Source organism: Syngnathus leptorhynchus, chromosome 18 (assembly GCF_054491065.1).
Source record: "Syngnathus leptorhynchus isolate UIUO chromosome 18, UIUO_Slep, whole genome shotgun sequence".
NCBI classification, from domain to species: Eukaryota; Metazoa; Chordata; class Actinopteri; order Syngnathiformes; family Syngnathidae; genus Syngnathus; species Syngnathus leptorhynchus.
In genome coordinates, this window is record NC_141212.1 from 3,521,241 (window position 1) to 3,537,239 (window position 15,999).

Consider the following 15,999-nt stretch of genomic DNA (forward strand, 5'->3'; position numbering starts at 1 on the left):
CTGAATTGTATTAGTTCCTGATGACAGAAGATCAAAACATAGAATTATGAATCATAAAAAAACACTGTCAAGTTGGAATTTGCAAAGCCAGCGAAACAACTGAAATTTAAGAAGAGATCATTGATGTACATTTGTTTTTTATAACCTGCTGATGTCATCAGGCAAGAATGCTTAATGGCCCTAATAAAGCTGCAAAGAATGTCAGGTTGGAATTTATAACCCCTATAAAACAAAATTATTTTACACCGGTAAGGTTTAAAATTAATCTGGATTTTATAACCTGCCGATGTCAAACGATCAACGGGTAGAATGTTTAATAACCCTCGTCACGCCATAAAGAATGGATAACAGTTTTTTAGAACACTGTGAAAGTACACCTAACCGCTACAATAGGTACAATGAAATCAGTCTAGATGTAACTATTTACTGGCAGAATGATTAATGATTATGTCAAAGATTCGAAGGAAAATTATTTATGACGCCCCCCCCTAAAAAAAAAACTATTAAATGTCTAGTCTACCCCCATAAAAATAGACTGCTGTCTACTGTACGAGCACTTTACGAAAAGCGGCCGACTGCGTTATCGTCCACCACTGTCAACGAGTCTCCTGCCAGTTTGGCTTAACAAAGACAATCGCATTGAGTGACGGCAAAGGCATAACAGAAGACGGGAGCAGCCATTCATATTCAATAAGGCCCTCTCATCACGCCCGTGTCTTTGATGGCTGCTAGCATGTATAATTCCCTGTGATTGGAAGCGCTGCCACTCACCAAGATGATAACTTGGGATAAGGATGGGGGGGGGGATAAAACCTGGTGTTCATTAGGCAGAAGCTATTTCGACGCAATGCGAACACATTACATAAACCTTGCACTTCTGGCAGGTTGAGGAAAAAGGCATCGGTTTAGCCGCGGGGGAGCAGTAATTTAATTAACAGGTCGGCAGATTAGCAGCAAAGACGCAGAACCGAAACAGCAAAACTCCACAAAAGTGCAACTGACAATAAGTAAATCTAGTCATTACCATTTTAAATTTGTTGTGATGTACTGTGGACACCTAAGTGGTGATTGTCACAAGCATCCCAGCACAATCTAAGGTAAAATTTACCTCTGAATCAATCATGGCCCAAAAAAAGAGGCATTATATAAAAGGCTCTTTCTGGTCAATCAAAAGTTTTACTTTTGCGCCTTTTACTGTGTAATGAAGTCTTAAAGCTCACATCCAACCGGAACTAATCGTTTTCCTTTCATATTGTGAGAGTGTAACAAGCAGTTAATGCATCATCCGCATCCTTAAAAAAATATACTTTACATGTCAAAACTAAGGCTTTGATGTGCAGCAATTTCCTTGCTTTTTACAGGTTCCATTTCTTGTTGTTGACATGCATAAGATTCAAGAGCCGAGAAGGAAGTTTGAAGTGAAAGAAGACGCAATTATTCATCAGAAGCAGCCTGAAAACATTTAAAATTCTGCTTGGCACTCGTCCGGGAAGCCGTCGTCGTCATACGCATTGCTAGCGTTTGACGATCTTTCGACGATACTTGAAAAATGAAAATAATAAAAAATGAATCTCAACTAAGGTTGAAGGTCTACCAGTTTCCAAGACTGGATTGTGTTGGATCTGAGAGGTCTTGGAATGTAGCATGTAGACTTTTCTATGAAGCCAGCAAACGACAAGGATGTGATGAAACAAAGTCCCGTATTTGGCTTCGTGGAGGCAATGTCAAATCCGAATGTCTCTGAACTCTTGATGAGGGGATTAAAGATTCCACTTGTCTTTTGAACTATGTCTCAAAGCTTCACCACACTGCTCAAGAGATGGATTCACCCTGATCAACCTAATTCAGAGTAGTAAATGGACAGAGCGCGACAAATTCAGACCCTGGGCTACAACACGGTCCCACGCTGCGCATATCCAGCCGGCAAATCTCCGCCCCCGGGACTAGGTCCAGAGAGAACTGACATTTGGTTTGATTAGGCTGCCGCTGTCTGAAGAGCCACCCACGAGGTAGCTGTCTATTCCCAACGTGCCCAATGCACACTTTAACCACAGCGGTGGTGGTGCGGATAACTCTTAGGAGCAGAGCCCGGCAGTATTCCATCATTTGCCGCTGATTGAAGCGTTCACATCCTGAGATGTCCGCCGCTTCTGCGGGGAATGTGGCAAGAGACAAGCTCGGACATAAGGATGGCGAGAGGGAGATAGAGTTATCCTCACTCTCATTGCGGTGGGAAATGTGAGGGTCCTGATCCAAGGAAATGATGAAGGACCCTGTGGAAGAGGCCTCTGAGCACCAACAAAGACGGCTTTAGTTTCACTGGCAGAATGCATTTGCATAGCTTAGAAGCCAGCGCGTCTGAACCGGCCTCATGAAAAGACACAAGCGCCAATGGCTTGGACTTCAATGCCAGCGGGAATCAGAGAGGGAGGGAAAGCGGGATAGAGGTGGTGGTGGTGCGGGGGGAGCACGGTCGGAACTTTTGCCTCCGCCATGCGCCATGAGACGAAATGCGATCAGGAGGAGGTTGTCGCCGACTGACTTTGATGCCCAGACAGATCACGACGGCAGCGAATGACTCCGGATGAAGTGGCGGGACAAAACATTTGCTGCCGCCAGTCATGTTTCATGTTCTGACTTTGAGAAAGAGTCGTTAAACATATTGAGAGCTAGTTAACTCATTGCTACTCCAAACAAAACACAAGCCATCTCATGATTCACCATTTACCAACAATAGCTTCAGTAGTAGCATCTAGCGTCTGAAATATTAGCGTTATCTCCTGAGTGTGCACTGGATTGCGTAAAATGGGAACACAACAAAAACAAGCAGGCGAGCAGATGTTCTTCTGTGGCCTGGAGCCATAATGTTTTGGGGGTGACTGGCTCACATCAGGCCCCTCTAATGACTCTAGCGGCACTGCTTAACTCACTGGTGTTTGACTTCCCCTTAACAACGACACCGTTTAGTTGGGGGGGGGGGTGCAGCGTCGGTAAAATTACACTTTTGCCTCCACTTGGAAATCCGTGGCAACGAGCAAAATGTTCAATACAAAACGTCAAATCAAGAAATTGCTGCAGATAAATAAGCATAATGACACTTAATTTAATCGCTCATCTCGGCTTGTTTGGGACTCAATTCACAACGCTAATTAACGGAGCATTTAATCACAATCACAATTGCAGTGTTTTCCAATGGAGTGTGTTATTATTTAGGCAGCCATTGTGATACACTATCATATTGACCGCTTGGACCGTGCTACTTTGTTTATAGGCCACAAATTCCGCCAAGATGCCATTTTGATTCAGCTCGGTAACCTTCGATCAATGAGAGATTTGTTTAACGTGCTGATTTATATTCATATCATGCGTCCCAAAAGCTCTTATCTTTGAAACAACAAAGAAAAGCGGTCCATTCTTCATTTGTCAAGCATTATTCCATCCAGCCGACCATTTGGTTGGCTGGAATCGGAGTCGTGCTTACATAACAATCAATGACTTGCATCAGTCGTGGTTTATTGAGCTCGTAATCAAATGAATTGATCATGATCAATGAATGATGACGGACTCATTATTTACGAGATGAGGGTCGATTTTTGGGTCTGCTTGTATCGCGCTGGACTTTGATGGAAATCGGCTGACGCAAGAGCACCGACGTTATTGCAGACTGCACTTTGTGCTTTGTTTTGGCCTTGAAATTATGAATATAGTTAAGCAGAACACAATGGTGTATTCACAAACCTGGTCTTGAACAGAATATTCGAATGTTAGCTTTGTGTTGAACCAAAAGGGTTAACTACAATTATGTACGCGTCTTCTTGGTCTCATAATATCAAAATATGATCAGTAACCAGCTTGACCATATTAGCTGAACTCATCCATGAAGTTAAAGTATGCAGTGGGTTACATTTTACAGTTGTTAGCCACTTCTTATATTTACAATAGAACATACAGTACTTACTGGAATGCCCTCGCACGTGAGAAAGGGGAGCCGCAGTCGAAGCACTTGTGAACCGTTCATTGAAAGCCGGAAGAACAGTCAAACAAACAGTGAGGACAACTAAAAGCGGAAGCTGCTGTCGGCCACAGCTCCCACCCAGACACACTCACAAACGTTTGACACTACAAAAGGCCCCGTCTCTTAAGGCCATGTACACAAAAATGAAAAATAGGTCGAATATTTCCAATGCAATGTGGTCGTTTTTTTGTACACGTTCAACGCACTGTCCCGCTTGTATAGGTGCATACAGAACAGATGCGGCACTTAGAGCAGAATAGTAATGAGAACGAGGGGGGAATGACCATTTTGAGAATGCATGGCACAGCGGCACACAAGCGCAGGGGAGTTTTAAAAAAAAAAACCACACAGCTCCATCTGTTTCATCACCAACTACTCTACGGCGAACTGTGATGGGACGCCGTTATACTTAATGCGTGTCAGTACGTAAGGCGTCTACGACTGTGATTTCTCCCAACGTCAATATTGGACGAGGGCCCAGTGGAGCTTTTTGACGGAACACTCCACCTACAGAGTGCGTGATAGTTTTGTTTTTTTTTGCAGATGAGGCCCTACACAGCTTCCACAGTACAGACTCGCATCATTCCTACACACTTAACAGCACGACTCGGTGTAACGATGCAAGGCAACAACCACCCAATCCCCACACATGACTTCACATTCAGCTCAGCTGGAAGTAGAGCGCACGTGAGCTTCCATTCTGAATCATGATGGCGACTCGCTGCTTGTACCACCGGTTGCACAAAAAGAGATGACGACTGTCACATAACAATAGCGTGACACTGATCGTGTTGATGATGCGAGTGGACATTCATCATTCGTAAATTACGACTGAATCAGAGTTGCGTGTGTGCATAATTACTCGTGCAGTGCGTTAAGAGTGATGGTGACCATATGATATATTATTTTTGCAAGGTCATGGACATGCATGTCACTCACTCACCGTACACTCCTTGGCAACGGATGCCCTCCACGAGCAGCGCCAGTAGCCCCACGACGCAGATAACCGGATCCATCCTTTATTTTCTCTCTCGTTCACCGTGGTAATAATCTCTGCATGATCCAAAGGAGAAGCAATCAATCTGCGCGTCGTGTAAGGCTTTAAATTCCGCACCACCCAAAAAAAAAAAGGGAAAAGATAAGGGGTTCTAGAAGTGTCGGATGTGAACCTTTTTTTTGTCTTTATTCTTCTTCAGCAAGCTTGCATCGGCTCCTCTGTGCAGGTAGCAAGGGAGCCCGAGGGACTGTGCCGAGGAGGAGGACTGCAGGCGGGCAGTGGCGCGGTAGAGTCGGGCATATCTCCTCCTGGATGTGCATATGTGCTCACAGTTGCAGAATCCATGCGGAGGTAGCGATGCAGACGTAAGAGCGGCCGGGCGGCGGTAGCAGCGGTGGCGGCGACGCGCGCATCCCAAGCCTCTCGACGGATCGTCTCTAAAAGGTCCGCTTTTGAGTGCAGAGGAGCCGGCGAGAGTGCTGGAAGGAGTGAGCAAAGGAGGCGGGGGGCTGCGCTTCCACGGCTCGCTCAGTCAGTGTTGTTGCGCAAGCCGGGGTGAGGGAAAGGAGGCGACGTCAGGAGGAGGTGCGCGACTCCTCACGCTCATCAGTATGGGAGAGTCGGCGTCAGGGAAGGCTGGAGAGACGCAGCTGTTTGGAGCTGGGAGGAGGAGGAGGAAGAAGAGGAGGAGGAAGATGTGATGGGTGGATGAGAGAGCGAGAGAGAGGCAGAGCGAGAGACATAACAAATATTTAACATGTATATTTAAAATTTCCAAAACTAAAATACGATGTCAATGATTAAATATTTTTTGTTCTTGTGGCTTGTGGGTTTTGGAATTTTTAAGAAAATATTTTCTGAATATTTTTGTCCACCAATGAACCTATTTGACTTTAATAGATAATATTTGTCTCGTATTTTCCTGACGGTAATTAAAGTAGATAAAAGGGGCGTGGCAGCCATTGGGAATTTCGGGACATTCTCAACCAGCCAGTCCATTTCAAGGCATTGACATTCCGTTACTGAGGATGTTCGGTTTCCAGAGTTGTGACCCATTTAATCATAAGGATTGCTGTCCTGGATTGTGTAGTTTTTTGAGACACTTGGAAAATATGTTGGACTAACCAAACTAACTTGGGTCCTTTGAGAATCCTTTTTTATACCCCATACATTCACATTTTAATAAATCAACTATAAGCAGTTAAATCAGAATAGCATGCTCATGGCTGAATGCTTAAGACCATAAAAGAGTAATTAAATTGCAAATTCTACTGGGTTTGTCCATCATATAAAAATGAAGCAGTCGATGGTAATTGAAGCATTATTTTGAAATGTATAATGATGATATAATATTGCATTGATACGTAGGCATTCCATCGCTGACATTGATGAAAGGACACTTCACTGCACTAAACTGCTTTGACGATAACTCAGTACTGGTGATAACTGGTGGTAGTGAATTTCCAGTCATGGCTAAAGTTTTTTTTTTTTAAAGTTACAGTTTGGCAGGTTTGGTGAGCATGAACTAAAAGAAAAAATTAAAAAAATATATAGTGTTTTTTTTTTTTTATTGCTCCACTGATACACTGATAGAAGTGTGTGCACTATAAGTGGCCAGACCTTACAGTAGCTGTTTCCTACCAACACGTTTTGTAAGAACACCTCTTAATCATTCAATGTTTCATACGTGACACTCAACTATAAAAAGTGTGCCCACAGCACCCAATGAAGGAGATCTTTCTTTTGCCTTGGAAATTCTTACATTCAGTGTTATTACCTTGATGGCAACTTTGCATGATTACCTGGTTCAGGAGCTTAAAAAAAATCAGTGCAGTCGACATTTAAAACAGGCCATTAGAAATGTTCCATTAATGTCCAATGTACTCATCTCGACCGCGGTCCATTTTATGCCGGACGTCGGTGATCTCGAACGGCGTCAGGATTTTATTTTCAGCTCGTAACTCGCTTTTGTTTTATTTCTGGGTGTCAAGAGTATGGCGCTGATTAATTTTATGGTCGCAAGCTCAAGTGATTTTACTATGCGTGTTTTGAGGCTGCGAATAGTACCAATGCAGTGGTCTATTAAGTTAAATATAGCATCTTTTTTTACTTACCGTTTTATTGTTGCTAGGCTAACGAGAATTAGCATGACCTAAAGCTAGCTCACCTAACTGCAGAGGAACAATATCACTCTCATTACCCGAAATCTCCTACAAATCCTTCTGGACTTTACATTATTGTGTAAGGGTCTTCTCCCTATCCTTGCAGGAATTCAAACCTCTTGCATCGCAGACTTATTGCGTGAACTGGGCTGCCTTCATTAAAATGTCACAATTAAGAGGCCGGCGGCATGAGCGCAGTGTCACCGAGTTGCTTCAACATGAGGCTTTATGAACATAATACCAAGGGTGACATTTCGCTCCGTTTTTTACGCGGGCTGATGAGGTACTCGGTATGACGTGAAACAAGAGAATGTGGCATTTAAGAGCAAATCTCTGCGGGAACACGCGGGTCGTGTCGTAGTTCGGGGTTAGAAAATAGGTATGACGGAGTCTAGTCCCAAATCTCTAATCTGATTAAAATTTGCAATGAATTCATCCAGGTGCCTATACTGTAATCAGGCATTAACCATTTGCGCCGCTATCGATTAACCCGCACGGCGGTCCATCTATTCTTACAGTGTTGGAACCTTCTATCGGCCTTATCGATCACCGCCGCTCCCCCGCTGATTCCACCCAACTCATCCAATTGATTCTGTCACGGCCGTTTTGGTGAGACAGCACAGAGTCGACTGAGCGCGCTAATTAAGCTGTGCTCCGCCATTTGGACGGCCTTGGAAACCTGCTCGCTCAGAGAATCCTTTTCACCGCCATAGAGTAATATTTTGCATTAAAAGTCATTCTATCGAGTCATTCATTTTAACATATATTGCTGCTGCCCACATTTACTTCTGTTGCTGGTGTTGATTTATTCTCAACTACTGATACATATATATTAGGGTCACATCTGTTAGATGTTATGCGCTTATATATCTTGTTTAACACATACAGTACTGCTGACAATTATTGTGGCTGCCCACATGGACTTCTATAAATATGGAGTCTGGTATCTATTTATTAATTTATACCTTGTCCCATTATTCATGTTGACTATACTCATTCTTGGTCTCTTGTGTACACAGATATTTCCAAGCACTTGATATTGTTATTCTCGTGCGCTCCCCGGTACTGTCCATTTAGTCTTATTCTATTCCATTCGATTAATCCAGCAAAGATTAGCTACGCCTCCTTAAAAGGAGAAAAGGGCTACTTTAATATCATAGCCCGAGCAAGCACAATCGGGCCGCGCAGGCATTCCCAGTGTACTGCTCTGTGCCTGAGAATGTAATTATCTTTCTAGAAAAGATTACAAAAACCAGCCTAGTGTCAGCCCGTGCGTGCTCCTACATTTTCGGGTTGGGGGGGAAGACACAACCTGCTAGTTGCACCACCATTTCGAGAGGGAACGTTTGTGCGCGAGTAACTTTTCACTGGATTCGGACGGGCGCCAAATTACACACGAGGCGCTCTCCAAAAGGCCAAAGGTAATCATTGTTTGTACCTGAGCGAGGGTACAAGCAGATGCTGCTAATTGATTGTTTGGGAAACACACTTACTCATAGTGTGTGCCATTTAATTTCTGTATTTGAATTGAAATTGAGGTACTCAATATGTGCATCAAGGTTGGAGAAAAAACAAACGACGCCACAAACCAACTGACATGTACTGTTAAGTCCAGAACATGGAAGGATATCCAAACAACACTCCGCAAGTAATCACTGGCCAAATGAAATAGGGCCACAATCACTTTAAGCCGACTTGTGAGAAAACAAATGAATTATTGATGCGCGATGAATATTGCATATCATGCTACAAAAATTGTTGCCGTCTCTCTCGCCATCATAAGGCGGCGGATTTGATTTACACGGCTGCTTTTCCACTGGGCCGGCGGAGCGGAATTGTAATCACCTTGCAACACATGAAAAAGAAAGCATCAGGACTGTTATTACCGTGTCATTTTTTTCCCCCTGACGTGCGACACAAACATGCTTATCATTCTTGTCTCTCGTTTCATACCAACATGAAGTCAGCCAGTTCTAGATTGCATTAATAAAAATCAAAAAAAGTCTCTACGGTTTTTCATGAGCAACATACGATTGAACTTACCTTTTTTTTTCTTGCAAGGTGAGATGGAAGCATCAAAACAAGCTGCGCCTCTTACGTCGCAAATGGGTGATGACGCTAAGTGGAATTTGACTTTTCCAACAGGAATTGGCCACCATCTTGAAAAAGAAATATGACAGGAGATGACGTCAGCCAGACAGGAAGTAAAACTTGTTTTTGTATCTTTTTCTGAGTATGTTAGCTTGTTTAAGCCGCCGGGGTGTTGTTGAGTGTGGATACGATGATGGGTGTGTCTCTTGAGAGCATAGGCAAGCAGAACGGAGGCGTATGTGCTGCATGTGTGTGTTACGTGTGTTTTCGAACATTTGCTGTTCTCAGCACTGCCGAAGAGATGTTCAGGTGCCAAAGAACTTTGCCAAAGAGCAGCAGCGCGGCTTAATGAATAGATGGTCACGTCGTGGGCTGATTAAAGACTTCATTAAAAAGCACACAAGCCTTTCTGTGCGGCTTAAGTAGTTCTCACACCGAGTCTTGCGTTGTTAGCGGAAATGTGAGTGTATGGGGTCAGATTTTGCATGCCGGTGGGCTAAACCAAATATTTGGCTAAGGAAAGGCCACCGTTTTGAAAATTCAGCCCCCCGAGGCCGTTTAAACTTTATGATATGAAATTGACTAAGTATGACTTGGGTTGGGGGAAGCAGTAAAAAAAATGTCTATTTTATATCAGAAGGATCAAAAAAACAACTGAGGAACATCATCTCCACTCACACTGCAGTCAGTTTTAATGAGCTCCACTTGCAGGTGGATGACAGTGCACTCTGAATGGTAACTGACAAGAAGTCTGATGCGCCACAGATCTCGACGTTTGCGCTGAGTGATGGGACAGGATATCGGACGCATCAGATTGCGAGGCGTCTCGCCACGGGTAGTGGCAAAGACGTAAAAAAAAACTGCTGCGTCCTGCTCGCCAGGTTTGTCGGGGGAAGACAGGAAGATAGTATTCGTCACATATCGATCTTGTGCCTCCCGTCAAGCTGCCGCGACATAATCCTTGCGGCAGCTCATTGCCCCAAAAAAGCAGGTAGCTATGACAGGGGGCAGGGTCGTTGAACTCCTTGTGAGCTTTGACATGGAGAGAGGACGGTAATTTGTCTGACATACTGTAAAGAGCACTCGGTGAAGAACAAACCCTCCATCAAAGTCGAGTTATAATACCAGCTAGCAGAAGCCGGTACAGGCAGCAAGATGAAGGCGCAGTGGCTCTTTCATGTACAAAACACAAAACGTGAGTGAGACTATCCAAACGCCGTGTCTTTGATGACTCCTTGTGTGCTGTTTACAAAAATGTGCACTATTTTTTCACTGGGAAAAAAAAATTGCTTTAATGTTTACATCAGCGCAGGTCCCGCCTCTCACTTGCATTTAGCTGCGAAAAGTTCCTGCTCCCAGTGTGAGTTGCGATGGGAAATGCAACGGATGAAGAGATGCCAAAATAACGTGTCTGAATCACTTTGCTTGAGAATGGGATGTATTCCCACTCAAGCATACGCAAAATTCATTTGAATGTGAGACAGAAGAAGAGATGAAAGCCGGAACTCTCTATAAGTGGCCTGATGCATAATTCCTGCCTGATAAAAGTTGACGTGTTCTTATCTGTGTCTGTTTGGATTTTTTTCACTAAGAGGTCACAACATTGGCAAATGCATGTCCTTCGTTGTCGAATATTTTCCCTCCATATTGCATAAGTACTGCGATTCCTATTCGACATCAGCATAAAAGAACGAAGTTGGCGAGGCGTTGGCGGCAAAGCGTTGCTTTCAAGGACGCTCCATTGTCAAGAAATGTCCTTCCAGTGCGCTCGTATACAATACAGTAAGTCAAAAACGGTGTCATGAAGAACATCGGGTTAACGGCAAAGTGAATATGTTGGCAACCTTTTTCCATTTCTTGAGAGGACCGGTGTTGCATTGTTTCACGCTTAGGCTAAATTCACACCACCGTTTTCCCATTTCATTTGCAACTACAGGTTTTGATCTCAGACAATAAAATCCAGCATTTTGTTAAGGCAGAAATTGCCGTAATGGGATGACTGCGCAGAATTCGGACAAAAAAGGCCTTGAGAGCAAGTCCACAAATCCAGGGAGAAATCTACTAAATGGTCCTTGAGTGTCGAATTCACATCTAACCTTCATATTATCATACATTATACAAATGTATTCATAGTGCGAGTGAATTAATAAAGTTTGTGCCAATGCCAGAAGCTCACAATACAATGAAGGCTCCTTTTTTTTTTAACTACTGGCATATTTGTCTGTGATACAGTTACATACGCTTTTTTTGCAAGGTCAACTGTTGATGCACATGGACCTGACATTCAGCTCGACCCAGCAAATCCAAGACTGGTCCTAACCTGTCATCGCTCATTCTCGCCGTCTCCATGATTAATTCAACGAGCCGTGTCTCCATCTCGACTGGATACGCTGAGCACATCCATTATGGACCTGTGAGAGCGATGCAAGCCTCGGTTAGACGGGAACATCATATGTTCAAGTTTCAGCTAATATTCTTGAATTGGTTGGCGAGTGACTTTCAACTGAACACTGAATTCACAGGAGATATTTTTTTCCTATTACCAGGCCTCAACCTTGAAATTCTAAATATCGTTGAGGTTGTTTCGCAAATAAATACACATATGTCAAAGTGGTGTTGTTTTTTTAATTTTTTTTTGGAGGAGGGCGGGTGAAAAGCTTTAGTGACCGCTACTTTTAATGCAGTGACAGCAGCAGCGAGATAATGAGTCCTGAAGACTGCTGATTCCTCTTTATGTCGCCCTCACAGGAAATCACCAAAACTCCAGCTGCTCATTATCCGTGTGGCTGCGTATGAAAACCTCTCCAGCACGCTGACTTCAAGGTGAGCCGCACACGCATTCCACAGCACGCTCCCACATCCCACCTTAGCCGCCCACGTGGCAATTCCTCAGCTTCCCGCTTGCCCCTGCAGGGCCGTTGTCCGAAACTTGCAAAGTGCGAGAGAGGACGCCTCAATGGATGCACGGGGTCTAATTAAAAGTGCCGCGGCGTGGGTGGCGAGGCTGCTTTGGATGGAGAGTGTGGATAGGCCAGAATGACTCTTTGGGGTATTGACCCTCAATTTTCCACACGGCACCTTTGTTTGCTTCGATGTACATCGTCCTCCTCCACACTTTCTCCATGTTGATCGTATGCCACTGCCTTGTTACTCCCGGAGCAGCAAATTGCAATCCGTGCTCTGTCATGTGAATAGATTACCATTCCCAAGGGGAAACTAATAAAGTTTTTGATTCTAAGAAAATATCTATCAATAATACAACAAGGTCCCGTTTATATGAATTACATCTTTTTGGTTTGATATGTGAACAATACGATAGCTGTGCGCTCATTTGCTTCCGTAAAGTGGAACAAAGAAGCCAAGGATGTGGGTAATTAAAGAGCACATCAGCTACGCCTCTTTCATTATCATGTGAACAGAGAGGCGAAAAAATACCATTTTGAAATATTAATTTTCCGCTTGGTTAGATTGTAAGACTGACGGGAGGGACTTAAAGTGCAATTAGCCATCAATAAGGCCAGATTCTTACTGCGGGGGATTGCAGTTTCACGTCACTTAAGGACGTTCATTGAATGACATCTCGCCCGCTGTCGTACTTGTTGTCGCTTTTGTTCCCATGCCAACACACGTCAGGGCTTTGTCAGGCAGCTTTTGCATTTATAGCCGTGCTCCATTTCTTCAGACAAGTTAGTCTTAAATTAAGTTGAGTGATTGTTGAAAATGCCTGGCAGATAACCAAGCTAATAACGATGACATTGTTCTGAACGATCTAGTGTTTTGGTAACTTGGTGATTGTTACAATACTACGACATGCTGATTTCTGTATTTTTTTAATTGTTGCTGCGCCACATTAAAAAAAAAATGCTCTCTGTACCCCTTTGCGCTGACTTGGACATGCAGGCGCTAACACTTTTCTAGTTAATCATTTCCTTGCATCTCCCTTTTAAACATCATAAATCGAGCTTGTAGGTGTTTCCATCGTGTATTTACCATACGCCTGTAAAAGTGAGCGCACTTTTGATTACTTTTTAATTCCCCAGGATTTGACAGCAGCCGAGAATCACAGAGGGGATTATATTTTACCGACTGTTGTACCGGTAAATCCAACAACTAAACGGGTGCGTGTTGTTACCTTTTAGGGTGGGTATAACCCTGCCACTCCGGCCTGGCCTGTTAATTGGATGAGGCTTGCTACGTGATGAATACGGTCCTGAAAGATGACTTTATTATCTTACAGGCGGGATTACCCAAACAAATTAAGGGCTATATGTGTTCCACCGCAGCGTCGGCTAGTCTTATCTACATCCCGATGTGTCGCTTCCTGTAATATACGGTGAATTCCAACCAATCGGCAATTATAATTTAACCGAGTCCCCAACTGCCACATGAATAGTGAGAGTTCAGAGTAAAAGCAACTTGACAATAGCACTACATTATCTTTAGTGCTTTGAGACAAATTTTCATTGACCCACATGGCAACGTGACATAGAGCTTCTGCTAAGACGCTAACACGCATTGGAATGCAAGGCAAGTACTGCTAGCTTGTAATTAAAACGTCTCATCGGGGAACTGTGGGTCTAATGAGCCTCTTCTCTTGCATTTCAGCCACACTGGAGCACAACTGTGGGCTTGGACGACAAGTCCCTGCTTCTACTGCAGACGGTTTTACAGTTTGCGTGCAAATAACCCAATCGCTTTGTATACAGCCCAATCAATGATAGAACGGATCAGAGGTTGGATGAGAGCTCTGAATCTTAACCCTTTTTCTTGTTCTTAGCTTTAAAACCAGTTTAGAAGTATTCGTCAAAACACTATGACCAGGCTCTACATATATTTGAAAGACCCGAAAGACCTATTTCTTATTCACTTCGGGCGCAAGCATTATTCTCAAGGAACAGGTGTTTCTCTTGACACCCCCTTTAGTGAGCAAGCAACCAACTGAGCGATGGTGCTCTGGTGAGACTTACGCTTGACATTCTCCTTCTTCACGGCACTGAATTTACAACTATGGTGTCACAGGTAAGTCAAAGACATGGTGCCTCGAAGGAGCGATGGTAAAAGGTAGAAGTGAGCATAAGGGCCAACAAAGAAGCTCTCATCTGCCATTCCAAAATGGTGGTTTCAAGGATCTAGGTTTACCGATAACCAAAAGGTACTTAATCCTAAATACAAAAGGTATCGTTCAAGCACGTTTACCTGTCCAGGCTTTTAGTTGCAATCAGCGACATTATCATCCCACTATATTGCTTATAGACAACAAATCAATTAGGAGCGCACCGTCATAACAAGAGGTCAAGAAAGGGCATCGTACCGCCACAGTAACATATTGTAGAATTAACACATCAATGAATAACTGTCAATTTTTGCATCACTTATAAAGAATGTTTACCACGGCTGGCTAAAGTAAGCCTCACCTGTCAGTGGACGCGTCCTCTAAATTCCCCCATTATCCTATCAGATTAAAAGCTCATTTGTAGTCTTATCGAGTAAGAACTCCTCTCGCTCCCCCCACGCTCCCCCGGTGGGAGTCAATTATTAACAAGAATATTCCTTATAAACCAAATTAGCCTCTCAGCACACGCTCGCACACCAACACTAGGTAGCCCTACAAGCGTGGCTGTGTCGGAGGCAAAGGTGATGCCAGCGTTCGGTCGGGCGATCAAGCAAGACGCCTCTGCAGAAACGTACTCGGATGAATGGGATGCGTCCAACAACAAAGAGGAGATACTACAACCTTCACCGAGAAGGATTTGGCTTTGATGGTCTCAGAGGAGCGCAGGAGAAAGCATCGATCAAAACAATAAAATGCTTGTTAAGCCCAAGCCTTAGCGTGGCATTGTCTCAAATAGACAGGAGAGACCAGGCACCCTCGGGGTTATACTCAAAGGTCTCTGAGCATTCTATTCTATAGCAGAGGTCCATGCTTTATGACAACTGCACAACCGCACATTGTTAGAAAAAAAGTCATAATGAAAACAAGTATTCTTATTGTACAGGGATTCTTTGGGTTTGTGTTTTTTGTGGCCATTGTCTCTGTGGTTACATAGTTGCGCTAGCTTCTTGGTTTTGTTAGCGAGTTAAGTCAGTCAGTTTGCTTTTTAGCTACATGGGTAGCAATTGTCTCATTAGTTGTGGCGTTGGTTTCCTGGGTTTCACGATCAACAAAACAAAATGAACTATAAAAAGTTACCTTTATAGGTATAGTTAGTAAAGTTAGTTTATATAACTGCGTACCTAGCTCCTAAGTTAATTAGTCGGCCAGTCAGTTATACAGCCCCTAGTAAGAAATAATATCGTTCGCCTTTTCGAATGTTGACCCCAAGAGACAAGCTGTTATTACAGGCAGCGTGAACTCTTTGGACCTTCGACAGGGAGGAAAAAACAAACAAATGAGTATAAAAAGCGGAACAAATTGCTCTTGGTGAGTTTGCGAAAGGAAATTGCTCTGTCCAAAATGTATTAATGCATCATCTTAGCCAAAGCGGCATGATGAATATCTTTCCAATACAGGCGAGGACTTCTATTAGAGAGCCGTTGAGATAGCGTAGTAGTAAAGGTGAGTAAAAGCAGAGTCGTCCAGCTTTCCCGCTCTGATGTTCCTCACTAGGCCTCCATTAGTAAACTACTCTCCTAGCCTTGTATCAATGAATCATCCTGACTAATTATGAAGTGTAGTATGTGTAAATGTGGCCAACATGTTTGTAGTTTACAATCAAAAATGACGACAACGCTTT

At 43.6% G+C, this 15,999-nt stretch overlaps 1 protein-coding gene across 18 annotated transcripts in view; it reads right to left on the reverse strand.

Moving 5' to 3' along the window:
- The window catches only part of LOC147042419 (MAM domain-containing glycosylphosphatidylinositol anchor protein 2), a 109,508-nt gene that overhangs the window by 81,551 nt on the left and 11,958 nt on the right, over positions 1-15,999 (reverse strand). For 17 of the 18 annotated variants that reach the window (XR_015068837.1, XR_015068836.1, XR_015068835.1 and 14 more), the window contains exons 3-6: positions 11,586-11,676; positions 9,218-9,333; positions 5,185-5,672; positions 4,959-5,068 (exon numbers count right to left, since the gene is read on the reverse strand). Coding sequence is in view for 9 of the 18 variants with exons in the window: in XM_085937038.1 (XP_085793164.1) it covers positions 4,959-5,031 (73 nt within the window). In the remaining 9 variants the exon portion in view is untranslated. The remainder of the gene's footprint in view (positions 1-4,958; positions 5,069-5,184; positions 5,673-9,217; positions 9,334-11,585; positions 11,677-15,999) is intronic. The other variant, XM_085937033.1, reaches the window with a different exon arrangement.